The sequence below is a fragment of the Myotis daubentonii genome, chromosome 16, assembly GCF_963259705.1.
Source record: "Myotis daubentonii chromosome 16, mMyoDau2.1, whole genome shotgun sequence".
Taxonomy (NCBI): Eukaryota; Metazoa; Chordata; class Mammalia; order Chiroptera; family Vespertilionidae; genus Myotis; species Myotis daubentonii.
In genome coordinates this window covers 57,489,602-57,512,542 of record NC_081855.1, presented here as the reverse complement: position 1 = coordinate 57,512,542, position 22,941 = coordinate 57,489,602, and the positions used below count along the sequence as shown (strand labels likewise).

The 22,941-nt window shown below is 52.9% G+C and overlaps 1 protein-coding gene and 1 pseudogene across 1 annotated transcript; one reads left to right on the top strand and one right to left on the bottom strand.

Moving 5' to 3' along the window:
- Positions 1 to 1,590: 1,590 nt before the first annotated feature.
- LOC132219339 (60S ribosome subunit biogenesis protein NIP7 homolog) lies at positions 1,591 to 4,182 on the bottom strand (annotated as a pseudogene).
- A 139-nt stretch (positions 4,183 to 4,321) lies between these two features.
- On the top strand, positions 4,322 to 22,360 carry RAB40B (RAB40B, member RAS oncogene family). Its single transcript, XM_059671618.1, has 6 exons — positions 4,322 to 4,582; positions 18,107 to 18,167; positions 19,237 to 19,297; positions 19,992 to 20,069; positions 20,788 to 21,010; positions 21,943 to 22,360. Exons 1-6 carry the CDS (start codon positions 4,420 to 4,422, stop codon positions 22,215 to 22,217), a joined length of 861 nt encoding a protein of 286 aa, XP_059527601.1. The 5' UTR covers positions 4,322 to 4,419; the 3' UTR covers positions 22,218 to 22,360.
- The last annotated feature ends 581 nt before the right edge of the window (positions 22,361 to 22,941 follow it).

Here is a 22,941-nt window from a genome sequence, read left to right as displayed (position 1 = left end):
CAACCAAGTCTCTCTCCTTGACCACGGAGTCGGATTTCCAGTTCCCCCCAACGCCGAGTTTGAGGGTGGAGGGTGCGGGCACCTGACAGCTGGAGCCAGGTCTCCGCTCGGGCTGTCGGGACAGACCCGGCTCGAACCCAGCTCCACCTTCCACCTTCTCCACTCGGGCCGGTCTGGTGTGAACTACCCTGAGGATGGGCTGCTGTCTGTGGGGGTGAGAAGGGACAGTGCGGGCTGCCAGGAGGGGGCCTGAGACCGACACAAACTTTGTAGGCTTGTCACTCCCGGGCTGGAGGCTCCGGAAGGGGGCGTGGGCGTGGCGTGACGGAGAGGGGCGGAGCCTGGGCGGGGTGTGGGCGTGGCGTGGGCGGAGCATCGATGGGCGGGGCAGGGGAGGGCAGGGGCGGAGTGTGGCGCGGGGTGAAAGTCTGGCGCGAAACCTGCATTACGTGGATTTCCTGCGGCTGTGATACTAGCATCGGTGAGGTTACAGTTTTGCTTAAAATAGTTTTTCTTTCTATATCGGAAGAACAGCTGGCACCTTGACTGTGAATTCTTAGTGAGTCATCAGCAAATATACACCCAGTGTGAAAGTCTCATCAGCTGTCCGTTTCTATTTACTTTCCGACAGCAGGGGAGAGAAATCAGGAGTTCACTGGTGTGTGCAAGTGCCTGGGGCTTGAGAGAAAATATGATCAGTCCCTTTTTAGTTCTTAAGTCTATTTTTATGTGACCATCAGAGAAAGAAACGAAAGAAATGCTTTTCCAGTGAGGTAGCGTGGCCGAGCGGTCTGAGGTGCTGGATTAAGAAATGCTTTTCCATAGTCAAACGGGAAACAGATTTCATATTATGTGAAGAGATCCCTTGTGTGTCACCCAGAGATGGCAGACATTTCCCTTCTCCCCCACCTTCCACAGTAGGTGATCCAGTTGTGCCCTAGGCCTGACATCCTATGTTGTGATGGAGGCTGGGGGTTCCAGACAAAAATGGCAGGACAAAAATCTCTCTTCTCCCTCGATAAATTATCACAAGAACCGAACACATAGGGGCAATCACAGGGTACGCAGACAAAAAGTAAGAATACACATAGCAGACCCAGTTGTTGCGGTATGTGTATGGGTAGCAGCGTCTACTGCAGGCACTGGGACCCTATGCCTGGGGACAGCAGTGGAGCATTCCAGAGTGGGCACACCGCTGTTCCTGATGGACTCCTTGGGTGGGGAAATCCAATATGCCCTTCACATCACCCCCACCCCTCCAGGTCCCCAGTGGGACTGAGCCCAGGTGTCTGAGGCAGTCTTAATAGCTATGAAAATGTAAGTGGCTGCAGATGTCCCCAATCTACAGCAAGATGGGTGTGAGCCCCGAAAAGACACAGCCCACAGTGGGTTCTCTGACCTCACCCACCCACCCTCTCCTCCCTGTGACTTGAGCTCTCCCCACCCCATCATCCTCCCACAGGGCTGATAAACCACAACCACCGGCAATAAATAAAAACATCCCATATATGTCACCGTTCTCAAATCAAATGATTCTTGTTTTTAACTTACATTTTAAAAATATTTTAATTCTAAAAATGATTTCAGGAAGCATGGGGAACAATGAAGGAGGAAAATTATTTCAGGGTCTCTGAATAGTGCTTTTTGTCCAGTCCAATAAGGTAAGTAAAGGTCCATAAGGGAAATGTTTTAGGAAGCCAAGGTGATGAAAATAACATTCAACCCGAAAAATGTTGAATTTTCACCCTCCAGGAAAAAGACTCAGAAAACAGATTGGAAAAAAACAAAATAATAGAATCAAATTACACTCATTAGATCCCACTTTTAGTAGCAGAAACACTCAGTATACGCAACATAAAAACAATTCTTACCACTTACTCAGCACCTGTCATTTGCCAGGCACTGTGTTAGGTACTTTACAATCATGATTTCAAATTCTGAAAACCATTCTTGGGTAGAGGGTTAAAGCTCTTTTTTGAAACAGAAGAAAATGAAGCTCATTAAAGTTTAATGACTCATCTAAAGCATCATAGAGCTGGTAGGTATTAGAACTAGGTTTCGGATCCAAGTTTTCTTCCACACCACACAGCACCCGCCATAAGGAAAACTAGCAGAATAAATTGCTCTTAGTATTTTATCCAAATTTCATCTGTAAAATCCCAGACATGGCCAGCTATTCTCATACAGCAATATCTACCTTTCTAGTATTAATAAGAAAACCTGCTGTGTTCTTACCATGCGTTCAGACAACAGTGTTATCACAGATTACAATAAGCTATTCTTGTCCTCAATTCCAATGATTTAGAATCTTTTACTGAAAATAAGAAGCCCTCTGATTAAAATAGAAAACACGATATTCTATTGAGTAACAAACACAAACACCTGAAATGCCATTTTTGACCCATTTCTGCTTAATAAGAATCCAGCCTGCATTTGTCCGCATTAAACTAAGAGGTCCCTGGAGAGATCGCAGTGTTGGCCAAATGCAATATGATGGCGGAGCCTCCACAGACACAGGAAACGAAGCTAGGCCCTTCCACACAGCCATACGTCCTTGCGGTGATTTCATTTTAAGTCAATGTCTCTTCGTGTCGCATATATTCCCCAATGTCTTCTTGACGAAATACCACAATCGCCATGGGGCCTACTTTCCTACAGTCTGTGTCGACTTTGCTGCCACCCCAAAACCCAAGGGGATGTCTGACATGGAGCACACGACCACTCCCTGTACTGAGATGCGTTTTCAGTGGTTCGACCCAGTCCAGATTTTAACACGTGATTCCCATGCAGGTAGGACTGCTCTGCTCCAGGCTTTATCCACACTTGGTACTTGGCATAGGGTGCAAGGTCATCCAGAGCCATGATGTGCAACCGGAATTTGTGGGTCTTAGTGAATTTTCCGAAGCAAGTCCCCAGCGACACCAGCCTGTCACCGGAGATGTTGGCGACCAACTTCAAGATCTTTTCACTCACGTAGTACACCCGGTCGGTCGTTGTGCAGCCTGAAACAGTAGGTGCTGTTGGGCCTACCCACCAGCAGTTGAAGGTTCTCCTGGATGGTGTGAGCAAGCAAAAGGAGGACTGGAGTTCGAATGGAGGGGTCCAGCTCCTCAAATGATTCTTTTTTTTTTTAATATATTTTATTGATTTTTTACAGAGAGGAAGGGAGAGAGATAGAGAGTTGGAAACATCGATGAGAGAGAAACATCGATCAGCTGCCTCTTGCACATCTCCCACTGGGGATGCGCCCGCAACCCAGGCACAAGCCCTTGACCGGAATCGAACCCGGGACCTTTCAGTCCGCAGGCCGACGCTCTATCCACTGAGCCAAACCGGTTTCGGCTCAAATGATTCTTTAAAAAAAAAAAAAAAAAAAAATCAGCTCTAGCCAATCTGACTCAGTGGATAGAGCATAGGCCTGCGGACTGAAGGGTCGCGGGTTTGCTTCCTGGTCAGGGCACATGCCCGTGTTGCTCCCCAGTAGAGGGCGTGCAGGAAGCAGCCAATCAATGATTCCCATCATTGATATTTCTACCTCTCTCTCCTCCCTTCCTCTCTGAAATCAACAAAAACATATACATACTTAAAAATCAAATAATTCTTGGCGTATTTTGACCCAATAGGGAAAGAAAACGTGATGCTACAGAAGTGAAAGTGGGCGGGCATTCGCACGAAGATGTTATTGAGATTAACAACCACCTACCTGGTCAGCACTCCAGAGCGGAAGGCAGGCCCAGGCCTGAAGAACGTGGCGCTCTGGACCGGGAGGGAGCCCGGAGCTGGAGGGTCCCCCCTTGTCCCCTTCTCCAGCACCTGCACAGACACGTGCACGCGTGCACACGTGCACAGGCGCGCGAGCACACACAGGAACCGCACCCACGGACTTTGAATCGCTCTGGGACGAGGAAGAGGCCTGAGCAGCCGTGGGGGAACACCGAGCTCGTCCCGGACAGGGACCCCTGGCGCCAGGAGACTTGGCCCGGGCGCCCCGACCTAGGGTCCGCGTACAGAATCGCCCCACCGCACCGGCTGCCGGCCCACGCGGCACAGTAAACGCCCGGCCCGCCCCCTGCTCATCCCGCCCCGCATTGGCTGCCGGATCAGCGTCCCCGCCCCCTGTCACCTCTGGCTCCGCCCCACTCCGTCCCTGGACCCACCATGGCCCCGCCTCCCGTCCACCATTGGCTGCGGCTGTGGTGGGCGTCGGTCTGGAGGCGGAGATCGCAGCAAGATGGACGGGAAAGATAGCCAATGAGCACGCGCAGCTACCTTAGCAACTACGGCCAGCCAATGGCGAGGCGGGGCGGGGCCGCACACTGTCAGGCGGTGGGGGCACGGAGCCCAGCGTTCCGCCGACTGCGGGTTTGCGCGGCGCCTGTGTGCCCCGCCACCTCCTCTGCGCCGTCCCGCGGGCCGGGCATGGGCGCAGGCGCCGGCACCATGAGCGTCCTGGGCAGCCCGGTCCGCGCCTACGACTTTCTGCTCAAGTTCCTGCTGGTGGGCGACAGCGACGTGGGCAAGGGCGAGATCCTCGCGAGCCTGCAGGACGGCGCGGCCGAGTCCCCCTACGGCCACCCGGCGGGTGAGCGCGGGGCGGGGAAGAGCGGGGCCAGGAGAGTGCAAGGCGGGCGGGAGCCTCCAGGAGGGGGGAAGCTCCAGGAGGGCAGCGGGGGAGCGGGGCCGGGGATGGGGGAGGACTTGGGCCGGGCCGGGAGGGAGCGCACCGAGGGTCGGGGAAGAGCGGAGCTGGGTGCGGGGAGCGTGGGGCTCGGGACCGGCCTGTCTCTGCCTGGATCGGGCCCACACTTCGCGGGCGGCTCCGGCAGCACCCCCGTCCCACACGTGGGGGACCCAGGCGGCTCGCGGGGGGGCCGGGGGCGGACGCAGATGCGCATCTTCCGTCCTCTCGTCCGGAGGGAGCGAGTGGCTGGGCAGGCCGCGGGAGTTCCTCCCGACCTGGGGGTGACTGCGAGGCGGAGGAGGGCGTGGGGATTTGGAGGGCCCCCCACAGGGAGGCCCACGTGCGCGCGACGCATTTGGAAAGAATGCGTGGGGTGTGGAGACGGGAGCGGATTCGAGCGTGGGATCCAAGTGGAGCGGGCTCAGGCTTCCAGGTGGCTGCTCTGCGCGTGGGTCGGATGGAAGAGGAGCGAGAGAAGAGCAAGAGACCTGGTCTGGGGGCTTCTGCAGGGTTCCCGGCGTGACCGAAGGGCTCCTGGTCCAGGTGGACAGGCCTGGGAGGGCAAGGAACCTAAGTGACCCTGGGGAGTGCGGCCCTGGGCGGAGAAAGTGCAAGGGAGTGGTTTCCGTGGTCCCAGAGCTCCAGGACAAGGGGTTTCCCCAAGGTTTGAGGTTTGACAGCCGCAACCCCAAGCGGGCGTGGGCATTAGGAGGGAAAGAAGGGCAGCGGGGGCGGAGAGGGAAGTGCGGTGGGCAGACACTGGAGCCAGGAGACTGGAGAGTCAGGGTCTTGGCCCATCGTGAACGGCTGTGCAGTGCAGACTGAGTGGTCGCGGAAGGAAACCTGTACTTGGTCACCTCTGAGCATCCTCTCAGGGGTGCGAACCACACCTGAGCACAGACCCTGCGGCTCTGCCTCTCACTCTTGTGCTCTGGGCTGGCGGTCTGGTTCTCCGGGCGCAGAAGAGGGAGCCCAGGGAGCGGAGTCTTTTCTTTTTTAATGTGGAGATCTATTTGGCTTTAATAAGAGATCCATGAATTGGGCAGCATCCCGTCTAGCAACTGTCAGGGCACTGCCAGGGTGGAGGCTTGGTGCTGGGTGTGCTTCCGACCTCCCCAGGTAGGAGAGATTGAGAAAAGTGCAAAGGAGTTTGCACAGCGTGGGGGGGGGGGGGGGGGGAGGCTCACCAGGAGATAAACAGGATCTGAGGCGGGAAGAGGGAGAACAGGGCATCCCTGAAGGGCAGCCGACGTGATAGGACCCTGGGTGGGCTACTGGGGGTCAGGGAGGTAAAGAGGGACAGCTGGGCCCTGCCCGCGTGGCTCAGTGGTTGGGCACCGACCTATGAACCTGATCTTTGATTCCCTGTCAGGCTGTAGGGTCTGGTTGTGAGCTTGATCCCCAGGGTGGGGTGTGCAGGAGGCAGCCGATCCATGATTCTCTCTCATCATCGATGTTTCTATCTCTCTCTCCCGCTCCCTTCCTCTCTGAAATCAATAAAAATATTTATTTAAAAAGAGTGGGCAGGAGGGAGCCTTGGGCTCCTGAGCAAGGGAATAACAGAACACAGGATCATCTTAGGGAGAGTGGCCGGGGAGGAGGGTGTGGAGATAGAGCCGGGGGAGTTTGAGACGATGGGCATGAGCTGATGAGGAGAACCTGGACTCACCCTCAAATTGCAATGGACAGAGAATCACCTGGAGGTCCCATGCAGCTTCCGATAGATTCTAGAACAGTGTTGTCCGAGATGATGCCATTAGCTACACAGGGCTTTTTAAATTTAAAGTAGTTAAGCCCTAGCCGGTTTGGCTCTGTGGATAGAGCATGGGCCTAGGCACTGAAGGGTCCCAGTGTTTGATTCCGGTCAAGGGCATATGCTTGGGTCGTGGGCTTGATCCCCAGTAGGAGGCATGCAGGAGGCAGCCAATCCATGATTCTCTCTCATCATTGATGTTTCTATCTCTTTCTCCCTCTCTCTTCCTCTCTGAAATCAATGCAGATATAAATAAGTAAATTTAAAGTAGTTAAAATGGAATGCAATCGAAAGTTTTCATCAGCCACTTTTCCAGGGCTCAGCAGTGACAGCACACGGGTGGCTGAGGTCTGCTGGACTGGGCAGCCCCGAGTTTAAGCTCCAGGAGGGCAGCGGCGGTTGCTCCCCAGCTGGGCCCTCAGGGCTCCGCAGTTGAATGGAGGAGCCTCAGTGGAGGTGAAGGAATAACACATTCAACACTGAGGCCTGGCGCGCTTCCAGCTGTGTGTGTTCGAGGGCCCGAGCTGTGGGATGCTTTGAATTGTACAGTCGGTGAGTGATGTGGGGCAAACATGAGCTCCTGATGGGTCTGAACAAGGGCTGGACTAAGCTTCTGGTGCATTCCTTTCTTTTTGTTAGGTGACCGACCAGGACTTCTAAAAACAGGGCTTTCTTCCAAAGTTTATTCCTTGTCATAGATGTGCCCCTTGTGAGTTTTTGATTTATTGAAAGATTCTTCTAGGATTAAGAAAAGAGATGATGAAAAATTGTGAAAAGTAGGAATCCTTTTTTTTTAAAGACAGGTTTTACTTCAAAACTATAGGTGCGTCTGACATTCAAAGGCCAAGGCATTTGCAGCTTACATCTCCGTTCCCCTCCGCCCACCCCACACCTGGGTTGTGCAGCCTGGGTTGTTGTTTTCACGTTGCCAGGTTTATAACACTCACTTGTGTTGTTGCTACAGTGACCGTAATTGCTCGGTAATAATTCACCAGGTAAGGACCAGTCCTGTTTCCATCTGCGTCAGTGGGTTCTTTACTTTGCTGTCCCTCTAATTAGCTAGATTTTCCCCCCCGTCATTTTTCAGGGAGGGCTCATGAGTATTTCCTGAACATTTTCACACTTGAGAATGTCTAGTCCATTGTCTTTATCTTTGAATGATAGCTTGGCTGGGTATAACATTCTTAGGTTTTATCTTTTCCCCTCAACACTGTGAGACTATTGTCCCGCTCCCTCCTTGTCGTGGGATGTGCCGTGGTGAAGCCTGAGGTGAGCGATTCGCCTTTTCTTCCTGAGTTTCTGAAGAATTCTTTCTGTTGTTTCATAGTCTGTTAGTTTAACTAGACCGCGTCTCAGAGATGAATAATTGGTATTGAACTTCTGGTGTGCTCTGTACTCTTTGAATTTTGCAGAATCCTTTTTCAGTTTCAGAAAAATTTATTTAAATGTCCCTAAGACATCTTCTGTTACATTGGTTGGTGTTTTCCCTTGAGGGGCACCAATTGTACCAGGTGTACCTGTTAATAATGCGGATATTTTTTTCAATAGATGGAGTTACACGTATGTTGATATAGATGCGATTTGATAGTATGCTATTTTGTTGTATTAACAACAAGCTTCAAAACTTCATATGTCAAATTTTCTGAAGGTGTTAACATCATAGATATTTTTACACTTAAAAATGTCAAATTTCATGTCAAAAAAAGAGCATTTGCAGGAAGTTTTAATTCATCACCTTATCTTAAAGAAAATTGTTGATGAAAGTTATCGTATACTTTGGGGAAGCTTATGGTGAACATGCTCCATCTCAAGACACTTGTGAACGCTGGTTTAAACGCTTTAAAAGTGATGATTTCTATGTGAAAGACAAAGAACGTCCAGGTCAACCGAAAAAGTTTGAAGACCAACAATGACAAGCATTATTGGATGAAGATGCGTGTCAAACTCAAAAATAACTTGAAGAAAGATTAAACATTGTTCAGCAAACAATTTCCGATCGTTTACAAGCAATGGGAAAGATTTTAAAGGAAGGAAAATGGGTGCCACATCAACTGAATGAAAGACAAATGGAAAACGGAAAAGTCATCGTAAAATGTTGCTTCAACGGCACGGAAGAAGGTCTTTTTTGCATCGAATTGTGACTGAGGATGAAAAGTGGATTTATTTTGAGAATCCCAAATGCACAAAATCATGGGTTGATCCAGATCAACCATCAACATCGACTGCAAGTCCACATCGCTTTGGAAAGAAGACAATGCTCTGCGTTTGGTGGGATCAGGAAAGCGTGGTGTATTATGAGCTTCTAAAACCAGGTGAAACCGTTAATACTGATCGCTACCGACAACAAATAATCAATGTGAACCACGCTTTCATCATAAAACCACCAGAATGGGCCATGAAGTAATTTTGCTTCATGATGACGCACCATCACACACTTCAAAACCAGTTAAAGACACATGAAAAGATCTTGCCTGGGAAGTGTTAACCCACCCACTGTACTCACCAGACCTCGCTCCCTCAGATTCCCACTTGTTCTGATCGACGGCGCACGCACTTTCTGAGCAGCACTTCAACACGTACGAAGTGGAAAATTGGGTCTCTGAATGGCTTGCCTCAAAACAAGAAAAGTTCTATTGGGACGGTATCCACAAATTACCTGAAAGATGAGGGAAATGTGTAGCTAGCGATGGACATTACTTTGAATAAAGCACTTTTGATGTTTCTCTTGAAATTATCATGTTTTCTTTGGATTACAAAATCCATATTATTAACCGGTTAATAGTTAATTCACACTATTCACCAGTTAATAATAAATCTGCATTTTAACCTGTTAATAGTAATAAGTATCATTAACTAGTTAAGAGTTAATCCGCACTATTAACTGGTTATTAATAAATTCACATTATTAACTGGTTGAGTTAATCCGTATTATTAACCGGTTAAGAGTTAATCTGCACTATTAACTGGTTAATAGTTCATCTGCATTATTGACCGCAATGATGCGGATTTTGTAATAAAAGAAAAGACGATAATTTCAAGAGAAACATCAAAAGTGCATTATTTAAAGTAATATCCATCACTAGCTACACATTTCCCCCATCTTTCAGGTAATTTGTGGATACCGTCCCAATAGAACTTTTCTTGTTTTGAGGCAAGCCATTCAGAGACCCAATTTTCCACTTCTTCATACGTTTTGAAGTGCTGCTCAGAAAGTGTGTGTGCCATCGATCAGAACAAGTGGTCATCTGAAGGAGCAATACAACAACATAGCATACATATCAAATCGCATATATATCAACATGTGTGTAACTCCATCTATCGAAAAAAATCCACATTATTAACCGGTACACCTAGAGTTAGTTTCCTATTGCTGCTGGGCAATTTCTCACCAACTTAGTGGCTTAAAACAACACCATTTTATTAGCTTACAATCCTAGCGGTCAGGAACCAACACAGCCTCGCTGGGCTAACATCAGGTGTGGGCAGCACTGGGGGCTGTCTGTTCCCTGCCTTTTCCAGCTTTTGGAATCAGCCTGCATTCCTTGTCTTACGGCCCCTTCTTCCTCCTTCAACGCCAGCAGTGCTGGTTGAGTCTTTCTCAGTTCACATCACTCTGACACTGACTCTGCCTCCATCTTCACTTTTTATTTTTATTTTTATTTTTATTTTTTTAAAATATATTTTATTGATTTTTTACAGAGAGGAAGGGAGAGAGATAGAGAGTTAGAAACATCGATGAGAGAGAAACATCGATCAGCTGCCTCCTGCACATCTCCCACTGGGGATATGCCCGCAACCCAGGTACATGCCCTTGACTTGAATCGAACCTGAGACCCTTCAGTCCGCAGGCCGACGCTCTATCCACTGAGCCAAACCGGTTTCGGCCATCTTCACTTTTTAAAACTCTGACACTAAATGCTGCTACCTCTTGCCTCTCAAATTTCCCCCCCTAGCATTGAGACTCTGTTTCCTCTCACTGCTTTCTCCTGGCTGTTTCTTCAGCTTCTTTTCCCAGCAGGAAAATCCCATCTTTCTTTCTCCGTTTCTATAATAATATCTCCCCCTTATTGATCGTGTAGAAGAATCATCTCCTGAGACAGGCTACATTCGTAGGCCCAGAGAGGGTGAGTAACTCCCTCAAGATCACACAGCATACGTGTAAGAGCCCAGTGGGCCCGGGTGGCTGGCTCTGGGCCCTACTCTTGATCACACCCCCTGTGGCCCCTCTGGTTCAGAAAAGCTCAGAGAGGTGGCTTTTTCCCCTTGAGGAGCATTGAAACGTCTCTCCCTAAAGTGACCTCGGTTTCGGATTCTTGTCCTTTCTCTTTGCCTTTGACAAACCTCCACCAGGAGATGCAGGCACCCTCCCGCTGCCTCTGCGATGCTGCAGACAGTGGTGCCTTTGCCAGTTTTATGGCTATGCTGTCGGTTTCCCTTGGCAACCACTTGAAGATTTAAAGCACGATTTTTCAAGTCATCACTTCAGGTTTGACCTGAGAGTTGCATCATATCTTAGCCTCTTCGTTGCAGTGTAATTCCTTAAAGAAGAGATGGTAGATGGCCTTGTGCTCTCTACCCCCAACAGGACCACGTGTGAACACACAGTTCATTTGTAATGCATTTGGGTTTTTTAAAATTAAGCCATACATACGTCTATGTATTTGAAAATAATAATATTGCATTTGTATCAGCTTTCCTCTTTAAATGCCTTTCATGTTTCTCTTTCAAAGTCTCTCTCCCCTCCGTCCTGTGGGGTTTCCTTTCTGCAGGGTGACCACCCCTTTAGTCTGACCCCTAATCCCTGCAGCCCCCAACCCAGGACGAACCTGATTTCAGGTGATGGGCAGGGAGAGGCTCAGAACTGGGAGCCCCGGTTTCTCCAGGGAGGAGGTCAGCCCCTGGGCTGGACGCCCACCCACCAAGCTCTGTGTCCTCTGTGGCTGGCACTGGGCACCGCGGTGGCTGCTGAGTGGACATGGCTGAGCAGGCACAGCCGGGTGGTTCTACCATCTACACCTGCTCACCCCTCACCAGCCCTGGCTGTTCAGGTGGAGAGAAGCAGCAGGGGGTCATCACCCAGAGCACCTGCGGGCTGTGGGCAGAGGGGGAACCTTTGTTTGGAACGCTCTCCCCAGGCTTCTTCAGCTTAACTGGCTGCAAAGAGTGAATTGTGTGGAAGCAAAAACTGGGAAGAACGGCAGTACCCCAGGGGCCGTGGCTCAGCAGGTGAGCATTGCCCCACGAACCAGGGAGTCCCGGTTCAACTCGCGGTTTAGGGCGCATGCCCTGGCGGCAGGCTTAATCCCCAGTGTGGGGCGTGCAGGAGGCAGCCAATTGGTGATTCTCTCGCTCCCTCTCCTTTCCTCTCTGAAATAAATAAAAATCTATCTTTAAAAAAATCAGAGACTTAGGTTGTATCAGATCCACAAACAAACCACGGCCAAGGTGCTCCTGATGTGACAGCTCCCACAGCAGCTTCGTCTTTGGAGAGGGCTCCACTCAGCTGGCCTGGCCCCTTCCTGGAAGCCTGACCAGATTCTCGCTGGACCCAGAGCGCCCTCCTCCATCCTGTCCAGGAGCAAGGGCACCAGTCCACCCACACGTCGCTGCGGGAGCTCCGCTGTCTCCGAAGCTGGTCCCACGGTCTGCACCGCCGGTGGAAATGCCACCAGCGTCTCGATCTCGGTCAGCCGCTGGGCCCTGCACGGCCTGTGCGCCCTTGGTGCCCATGACGCTACACTTTGGGGTTATTGAAGCGGGTCCGTGCCCCTGTGTTTGTAAACAGTCGCCTCTTCCCTTCCAGGGGTGCCGTGCGCCCCACTTTAAGGACCTGGCGGTAAGCCGGCCGTTGCTGTCCTCTGAGCCACCTCCTCCTCTGCCAGCAACTCCCTTCCCAGGGCCCCACTGTGCCTTGCAGTTTGGTGGTTTCTCCCAGTGGTTCTGCATTTGCTTCATCTTGTGAAGTGAGAATGTGGCAGCCAGGGGGGCTGGGTTGGCACCAGGGGGCCGCAGGCTGACCAGCTGAAGTTAGGCACACACGCTACAGTGGAAGAGATTCTTTATTTAAGATGTTTTATTGATTTCAGAGAGGAAGGGGGAGGGAGTGAGAGAGAGAAACATCAGTGATGAGAGAACGACGGATCAGCTGCCTCCTGCACGCCCCACATTGAGAATCCAGCCCGCAACCCGGGCAAGTGCCCTGACCGGGAATTGAACTGTGACGTCCTGGTTTATAGGTCAACGCTCAACCACTGAGCCACACCAGCTGGGCTAGAAATATACTTTATGCTTAGATATAATATACTTTACACATGTAATATACATGCATATGTGCATGCGTATATATGTATAACTACACATATACATACAACTTGTTTTGTTTTTATTCTTTTTTTTTTAATGTATTTTATTGATTTTTTACAGAGAGGAAGGGAGAGAGATAGAGAGTTAGAAACATCGATGAGAGAGAAACATCGATCAGCTGCCTCCTGCACACTCCCTACTGGAGATGTGCCCGCAACCCAGGTACATGCCCTTGACCGGAATCGAACCTGGGACCTTTCAGTCCGCAGGCCAACGCTCTATCCACTGAGCCAAACCGGTTACGGCTGTTTTTATTCTTTGATTAAAGGCAAGAGCTTTTTGACGGGTTTGTCACGGAAGAAGCAGGTTGTTTTGTCATTTTTAGTTAGTTCTGTTGATCTGCACAGAGCGTGCAGCTGCTTCCGTGGTCCTTCAGACGGCATCGTTTGTGTGACGCGTGCTTTCCTTTCACAGACTGTGATCATGATCATCACGTGTCTGAGAGCTGGGCCTTGCGGCGTGAGCTTCCTTACGTGGACTTGGTTCCAGGCCTTGATCTGTATGAACGTACCTCACAGCTTAGCGTCCAGCATCCAGGCCCCGTTGGGGTCCGGCAGCCCTGCAGACGTGGGGCCTTCGTGAAGGGGGACTTATGTGACTCGTGTTCTGAGACGCCGCGGGTGGGAGTGAGAGGCTGACCCGCTTCTGGAACCTGACGGGAGGGAGCCGGTCAGGGGCCCCGGCCTTGGGGGCGGCTGCGTTGTGCGAAGGCTCAGGGGCTGCGTCACTGCCCAGCAGTCCCGGCCCCGAGACTCTGCGCCTGGCTTCTAGATCTTTCCATGGATGCCCTGGTCTCCGGCCTGGAACCACTGCGAAGGGTCATCTCTTGGGAGACGTCCCATAGCTGCTGGCGGAGAACCGTACAGGCCTGACCCACGGCTCCCCGCGCCGACAGTGAGCTCAGGCCACTCTGGGCTCCAGCCTCTCGCAGCTAATAATTAATGGATCCCCCTCCCCCAGACGTGACTCAGCCGAGTCTGCTCATGAATTTGAATCATACGGTGACTCGTGACAGGACTGGCATTTTGTTTGATTAAAAATAAAAGCAAGAGCTAGTTTACAGAGGTAGAGTCATAGATGCAGCCAGGTCATGAGGAGAGGGAGGCACCGATGAGAAAAACCAGACGGAGAAACAAGCAGGGAACACACGCTCCTTTTCAGAAAGGAGACGGCAGCGTCTGCACAGAGCGGGGTAGCCGCTCCAGGAGTGGGTTCCCATACGATGGACGCGCGTCAAATCCCTGTCCGGTCCCAGTCCCCCGAGGGGCGGGCGCTGGGCTGAGCTGAAGCTCCCAGCCTGTCCCGGGCCCCTTCCTCCAGCCCTTCCCCCCTCCTCCAGCCCCTCCACCTGTTGCCCTTCCCATCCCAAAAGCCAGGCAGAGTCCGTTTCTGGGCAGGACATATGCACATGTATATATATATATTTTTAAATATATTTTATTGATTTTTTACAGAGAGAAAGAGAGAGGGATAGAGAGTTAGAAACATCAGTGAGAGAGAAACATTGACTAGCTGCCTCCTGCACATCCCCCACTGGGGATGTGCCCGCAACCAAGGTACATGCCCTCGACCGGAATCGAACCCGGGACCTTTCAGTCCGCAGGCCGATGCTCTATCCACCGAGCCAAACCGGTCAGGGCAACACATGTATATTTTTTAGGTCAAATTTACATGATAGAAAAAGAGCCATTTTAAAGGGACCGATTCAGTGGCAGTTAGTGCATTCAGTCTCGATGAATCCCCACCCTCTAATTCCAGAACATCACCCTCGTCCCATCCCTGGGAACCGCCCGTCTTGCATCTGATATTTCAGTTCAGCATAAGGTACGTTCCTCAGCCTGGCCCATGTCCGGAGCGGTCACCAGCTCTATTCCTGGTCAGGGGGCGTGGAGGAGGCAGCCCGTCGATGATTCTCTCACCTATGTTTCTCTCTCTCTCTCTCTCTCTCTCTCTCTCTCAAGTCAGTTGAAACCTTTAAGTAAAAAAGATGCATTAATCAAAAGTCAGGTTCTCAAAGACAACGTGTTCGTCAATGGCATTTAACCCACAGTCACACCGTAACCAGCCCTCTTCGGTGTGGTGCCTTGTGGCTGCTGCCTCGCTCGAACAGAAGCGAGCAGGTGGTGGAGGAACGGAAACAGATGCCTGAATTATTTATTCCTCCTGCGGCGCTAAAAGCGTATTGACCGGCTGGGCATTTGGGGTTTCCCTTTTTTATTTTATTTTTTTTTAAGACGGCTAAAATTATCTCTCTTCTTGTCTCTTATTCTGACTCACTCACACATTCTGACAGGCTTTGTTCTGGAAGCTTTCGTGTATTTTTATTTCATTTCTGATGGACAGAGTTCTTGGTGAATGAGTTGAGGACCGCAGATGTGAGTTGTATTTTCTGATCCTGACGCGGACGCGACGCCTTTCAAAAATGCCGGGTCCTGCCGGCCGCTGTCGCTTAGGGGTTATAGCGTCGTCCCGCGCACAGAGGGTTGAGGGTTTGATGTGAGATCAAGGGCGCATGCCTGGGTAGACTGAAGACACCTCAGACATCCAAAGGCTCAAAAGCTACCTTCTACGCACCCTTCTCAGGGAAACCACAGAAGGCATAAGCCAGGAGGGGAGACATGGGATCCAGGAGAGAAGGGCGGGCCAGGACAGCCGCTCCCAGTGCAGGGGCAGCAGGACAGACAGCAGGACAGACGCTCTGCCGAGATGCCCAGGAAGGCAGGGAGTGCTGAGAGGAGGCTTAGAGGTAAAGGCAGAGGAAACTGAGCAAATAAACAGGCTGTTTTTAACTCCCGTGAAAACAAAGGTTTGTGCATGAGGGAAAATTAGAACACAATATCCCACATGGTTCAGCTGTGGGTAGCGTTTACTTGGTCATATTGATGTAAAATCGAATATTGATCTGGCTGAAGTTGCAACATGATTATACTGTGTGTGAGCGTGAGAGAGGCAGAGAGACAGAGAGACAGAGAGACAGAAGCAGAGACGGCGACAGAGTTAGAGTGAAGGCAGGTGGCGTGTCAGGAAAGCAAACACATTTTCCCCTTCAGGGTGGGCAGTCAGTTACTGTCTAAAACGGAAAGTCAGGAAGTTGGAATATAAGCATGTTGTTTACAGATTTGGAGACACAGAGCTTAGAATGGGGGGCACACAGGTGGGTGCAGACAGGGGGCGGGGCTTGGGGCTGCCGTCCCCCATACTAAGCCCCAGAACCAGTTGACGCTGGAGGCCCTGTGTATCCAGGACTTTGATGAAAAGAAAAACCAGATATAGTTTTAGAAACGCAGAGGTGCCCAAAAGACCACCAGCAATGAATTTTTATATTTACAAAAAGTTTTTAAAAAAACTTTTGGGACCTAAAAAAGCAAGTACACGAGGGCACTTTCTAAATCAAAGACGTGCAAGACAAAAAGGAGCCACCACGAAAAAGAACCAAAGCAAAAATTTAAAAAATGAACCATCTCTGCAGGCCCTGGAGGGTGAGGGTCCCTCTGCTGTCGGGACGCAGGAACCCCACAGCCCATGCTACCTCCAGACTCAAAAGCAGATTCCCGAGACGGGGGAAATCCCCAGCATTCCGAAGGGAAGCGGAACGGTTCCCAAAATATGTTTTCTAGCGACTTCAAAGTTAATGGGCTAAATATGAAATTAAGGTTCTATTCACGACATATGTATATATAGACCCTATTTACGTGTTCTATGCAGTCATATATTCTATTTAGTGTGTGCGCGTGTGTGTGTGTGTGTGTGTGTGTGTGTGTGTGTGTGTGTGTATCTCACTAGCATGCCCCGGGGCTGGGGGGAAGGCCTTGGTAGTCAGTTGCTCCAAAGAGTAATTTCGCAGAGTCTGAAGCTACTGAGCTAAACTTTCTGCAAAATCTATGCTCAGCCCCAGCAACCTGGGTGCCGCGCCCTGGAATGGGGAGCTGAACCTGTTGTCACCCCCACAAGGCACGTCGTCTTCCCCTCAACCTGCTTTACGGACAGGAGACGTTAGCCCTGGCTGGTGTGGCTCAGTGGTTGAGCATCGCCCGTACACTGGAGGGTGGCTTCCAGGTCAAGGGCACATACCTGGGAAGGTAACCAATCAGTGTGCTTCTCTCTCCTCCCTCCCTCCCTCCCTCCCTCCCTCCCCCACCCCCTTCCACTCTAAAATCAGTGGATAAATATCCTAGGGTGAGGATTAACAACAACCGAAAAGACAGGAGACTTTATGAACCGGACATTCTTTTTCTCATAGCTCTTTGGGTGTGGGTGGGGAGGGTGGGGGCGGGGGGGGGGGATAGTCTAACATTCTAGATCTTTCCAGGAAGCACAGGTCAAGCCCTTGAAAATGACCCCGTCTTTCCTATTGCAATTTGGAGGAGCCGTTCACCCACGGCAGGATCCCTCCAGGGCCAGGCCCTCTCTCTCCCTCTCGGGCTGCTTCCCTTCGCACTCACCCCCAGACACGTAATTCTAACACAGCAGCTTTATTTGCGCAAACATTCAAAGTGGGATCGCATCCTGTCCGTCTGTCCGTCCGGAGAGTCTTCACAGCCGGCTCCCCAGGGTGTGAGTGCTGTGGGGACGGGGGCTGAGCCGATCAGCGAGGCGAGGCCAGCACCGCAAAGCCTCTGCGCTTGCTAAGCCGCTGGGTCCTGCCTGGGGACGGGCTCTCCTTGCTCCCCTCGTCGCCCACCAGGGCGCCCTCTCGTCCACAGATGCGGAGACTCCTCTGTGCACACAGGTTCTCAACGAGCAGGAACCTGGCTTCTGGCTGAATGGGAGGAACCGTTCTCCTTCTCGGAAATGATTATTGTGGGTTTTTTCTTCTGATCTTAGAAGAACTACATGCTCATTGAAGAAAACATGCTCTTGAAAACAGAGAAAGTTTCTTTTTTAAGTAAAAACTATCCAAATTCTGCAACCCAGAGACTTCCATGCACACACACACACACACACACACACACACACGTGTCTGTGCTTGCAGAGCTGCGATAGTGTTTCCTATCTGATTTCACATTCTCCATAGTTTTACTTTACATCCTCAGGGTGATAATTTGAAGGAAACCGTCTCAGTCTTTTAGCCCCTTGGGTGAGAGGAGGGGGCGCGGATGGGCAGGGGGTGCGGGGGAGAGGGCCGAGCCATCCGGGGAGACCCACGAGCAGGGTCCAGCCCCCCAGCCTGTACACCGTGCGTCTGCATGGAGAGAGGGTGAGAGTCCTGTCTCCCCAGCGGGAGGGTGAGGCCCCCACGCCCTGTGGGGGAGGATAACTGTGGGGACACTGCAGCCAGCTCCCACTGAAGCCGCCACCCTCTTCCACAGGCATCGACTACAAGACCACCACCATCCTGCTGGACGGGCGGCGGGTGAAGCTGCAGCTCTGGTGAGTCTGGCGCCCGCCTGGACCCTGAGCGGCCCGGCTCTCAGCGCTCGGCCTGCACCTGGGGAAGGTCCCCTCCCCTCCCGCCCGGCCCAGGGCTCTCTGAAGGAGGGGCTGACTCCTTGTCCGGCCGAAGCTTTGACCCTGGTCCAGGGGAGGGGAGCCTGGGCCTTGCGGGCCCTGCTGTCTGCCAGGAATCTGTGGCCCAGACCTCGCCGGGGCTCAGAAGGCCTCATAGCAGCGGCTCCAAGTTTTCTTCTGAATGTCCCCCACCTTAACCGCCGTCAAACAGGCCCTCGGCTCCCAGTCCTGTTTCTGGTTTGAGTGGTCCCTCCACGCCCCCCCCCAGGCTCCAGGGGACCCTGGAGTCATCCTGGACACCCACGCGGGAGCCCCCCGCCCCCAGCAGGGCACAGGAGGCCAGTGAACTGTCCACACGTTCTGGCCGTTCTGGCCGAGGCAGGCCCCAGGGCAGAGCTGGGCGTCCATCCCTGGGGTCGCTCTCCTCGCCCACAGACCTTCTGGCAGCCCCGCCTGCGGGCAAGGCCTGAGCGCCTGAGGCTGTGCTGGGCTGATTGGGGTTCTGGTGATTGGCTGCTCCCAGCCTCTGGCCTCTCGAGCCCGGCCCTGCTCCCTGAGTCTGGGGGAAGGTCACCTGTGGGTCCGACTTTATATGATTGACTCAGAGTTAGTGGAAGCCAAGGGATCCCGCCAAATCCTTCGACCTACACCCCGCCCCCCCCCATGAGACTCACATCCCTCACAACACAGCTTTATCTCCAGATTCCACGTCATTTTAGAAGCTTACATTAGATTTATTTAAATGTCAGAATTAGGGTGTTGAAACCTGTCACTAATTTTTCTAGTTTGGCTTACAGAATGACAACTAGAAAAGAGCATAAGCCCAGGACATTGCGATGTCCAGGTCCCTCCAGGGGACGAGGGGACCGTTCGTTGGGGTCTCGGACTTTCAGTGGCACGGTCACCGGCTGATGAGGGTCCCAAGTTCGGTGCCCGCCGGTCAGGAAGAAGCAGCAGTGCCTCACCTGTCCCCAACACCTCTTCCTTCCAGGGACACGTCCGGGCAGGGGAGATTCTGTACCATCTTCCGCTCCTACTCGCGGGGCGCACAGGTAACCCCCGAGCGGGAGGTCGCGCTGACATGTGGGTGCTCTTTCATGTTGAGCTCTCCGTGTAAACTGAGGCCTGAGTCCGTGGGGGGTTTGTTGGCGCCAGGGCTGTACGTGTGCACGTGCATGTGTGCACTGTTCTATGCATGTGTGTGTTCATGCACATGTGTGAGGCTGTCTATACATGCACAGGCATATTCATGTTGCATACCTGTGTTTGCATGCATGTGTGTTGTGCATATGTGTGCTTGTACACACACTGCATGCAGGAGAGCTGTGTGTGTGCACATGCATGCTTGTACATGTACATATCTGTGTTGGTGTAAATGTCCCTGTGTATGCATGGCTGTGCATGTGCATGTGTGTACCTGTGTTCATGGTCCTGTGTGTGTGTGTGTGTTCTCCTGAGCTGGTGAGGCCCGGGCTCCCCACGCCTGTGTCCCTGGAGCAGCTTATGGACATGGGGAATTGCGTTCTAGTCCCCAGCCCACCGTGACGTCTGAGGGCTCAGCAATGAGCTTGTGAAATAGTGGAGATAACCACACAACTGCTGCATCTGATGGATAAATCCAGACAAGCCTGTGTCAGAACAAGCGTGATGGTAGTGGCTGTTGTGAGTCTGTTACTGTGTGGCCCTCACGCGGCTGTGCAGCCCGGAGCTGTGCCTGCGGTGAGGTCAGCCGGTGCCTCTCCCCAGGGGGTGATCCTGGTCTACGACATTGCGAACCGCTGGTCCTTCGACGGCATCCACCGCTGGATTAAGGAGATCGATGAGGTGTGCCTCGGAGCACAGCGCTCCCTCCCTGTGGGCACGAGGGTGTCGGGCTGGGGACGGGGCCTGTGGGCCAGGGCACCAGGCTTCAGCCCAGGGAGGATGTGTTACCTCCCAGCGCGGGAGCCGCCCTGATGCAAGAACCGGCAAGCTCAGGAGTCCGGCCCTGCACGTGGTCTGGTGGGTTCACGGGCAGTGACGGGCTGCTGCCTGCTGGCACCCTGACCAGCCCACTGCCCCTGGGGACATGGAGTGCGGGGGCCACACCCACTGTCTTAGTTCCCGCTGCTGCTCTAACAAACCGTAAACCAGGCGGCTTGAAGCTGCACATTTGTTTCCTCACATCGGAAGCCAGAAGACCAAGAGGAAGGTGTGGGCAGGGCCGCGCTCCCTCCTGAAGGCCCGGAGGAGGCTCCTGTCCGTCTCCTCCCGCTTCTGTGGCTGCCGGCAGCCCCGGCGCTCCTGGGCCTGGAGGGGCACCCGTCTCCACTCTGTGGCCACCGGCCTTCTTCCCCGTGTCCTCTCCTCTCACAAGGACACCGGTGATTGGTTCAGGGCTCACCCCAACGACCTCATCTCTACTAATTACATCTCCACACGCTCTGAGGTTCTGGGCCGTCTAAACTGGGGGGCATGCCATCTACTACCCAGTACCCCTACAGTGCCAACAGCAGACGCTCGCACAAGTACCCACTTCCCTTGCCTTCCTTTCGCCCCCTAGCACGCTCCCGGGGTCCCGAAGATCCTGGTGGGAAACCGCCTGCACCTGGCCTTCAAGCGGCAGGTCCCCACGGAGCAGGCCCAGGCCTACGCGGAGCGCCTGGGCGTCACCTTCTTCGAGGTCAGCCCGCTGTGCAATTTCAACATCACCGAGTCCTTCACGGAGCTGGCCAGGATCGTGCTGCTGCGGCACGGGATGGACCGGCTCTGGCGGCCGAGCAAGGGTAGGCGCTGCTCACCCTCCCGGGCCTGCCTCGGGCCGCCCTTCCCATTCCCAGGGCATAACTGTGCTGACTTAGAGGGAAGTCATGGTTACAGCTCTATCTGGCCGCACGGGAGGCTGTGGAAATCTGTGCGTAGGCAGAGGCGGACGCATTTATCGTAAGGTGGCCGCAGGCGTCCACGCTGAGAGGGGGTTGTGCCTGAGCAGGACCCCCAGTCTGTGCAGAGGGACCCCCCTAGGGCAGCACTGTGGCTTCCACGTGACCTCCGACCTTCCTGCGGATGGCTTCGGGAAGAGCTTATCACATGAGGAATAATTCCCTTTCCGGTTTGTTTATAAAGAGAGGAACTTGAGAAATAGAAGTGCCTAGGGTTGTTGTTGTTTTTTAATATATATTTTTATTGATTTCAGACAGGAAGGGAGAGGGAGAGAGGGATAGAAACATCAGTGATGAGAGAGAATCATTGATGGGCTGCCTCCTGCACGCCCCACACTGGGGATCGAGCCCACAACACGGGCCTGTGCCCTGACCAGGAATCAAACCATGACCTCCTGGTTCACAGGTTGATGCTCAACCACTGAGCCACACCAGCTAGGCAAGGGTCTTTTTAATAGAATGTAACTGGCAGTGGGATGTATATGAAAATTCCTGAGGAGACCTCCTGGGACATCATCCCTCCCCCTCACCTCTCAGACCTGAGGGAGAGATGGTGGCCTCTCGGGTTTTGGGGGACAAACTGAGTTTAGGTGACGAAAGCAGATGGCTCTCTCTGAGTCCTGCCAGAGGCGGCACATGGGCACCTGGGGAGCGTCAGCCCTGGTTTTCCTGGCCCGTCCACCCCAGGTCCTGGGAAAGGTGGTGGGTCGGTGGGCCGGGCTGCCCTGCGGCCGGCGGCAGGGACCGCCTGAGCGTGGCTTCTCTTCCTTCCCCAGTGCTGAGCCTGCAGGACCTGTGCTGCCGGGCGGTGGTGTCCTGCACCCCCGTGCACCTGGTGGACAAGCTCCCGCTCCCCCTGGCCTTGCGAAGCCGCCTCAAGTCCTTCTCCATGGCCAACGGCCTGAACGCCAGGATGATGCACGGCCGCTCCTACTCCGTCACCGTCACCGCCAGCTCGGCCAAGAGGAGCAGCCTGCGCAAAGGCAAGGCGGCCGGGCCGCCCCAGAGCCCCCCCCAGCGCTGCGCCAGGAGCAGCTGCAAAGTCTCCTAGGAGGCCGGAGCGGGCGCACACCGCAGACTCCGGGGGCTCCGGCCGTCCCACGGGAGCCGGGAGGCCACGCCAGGGCCGAGAAGCACTGGCCAGCCCTCGCGGCGACCGCGCGCTCCGAGCAACGAGGACCCACGCCACGGTTTGGCGTTGATGTTTCCACGTGGATGTGCATGACGCTCTTGTGTTAGACGTGTGTTCATAAAGGGGAGGTTGGTGCTCTGCTTGCCTCTTACTACCATGCAGTTCGAATGTTATTGATGCCGCAGTTGCGGTGCAGGCGCTTCCCTTAGCACAGCTGCCTTGGTGAGAATGGTGATGTGCGTGTCTGCGCGTCAGTCCAGGGGACCCCGGCAGCGACGCCAGGGAACGTAGAGTGGACGCGAGGAGGGAGGCCTTTTCATAAACCTCCTTCCTAACTAATTTATAAACGCTGCGGACGCATCTGGGATTATGGAAAGCTGATCCGTCCCGCTTCTGTACAAAATGGGTTTGATAAAGTTTTTGCTATGTTATTTACTACGTTTTGGGATTAATAAGTGATTTATATGCACATTTTTTTCTGTCGATCTATTTTTTTTTTTTGTATAAAATGTTCCACAGGTTATGAAGCAAAGAAAAGAAAATGCCAAAGATACCTCTGGTTGTGTCGAACCCAGAGCAGCTACAGCAGAGTTGGGTGGGCAAGGCGCCCACCGGAGAGCGTCTCGGCGGGAAAAGGGGGGCA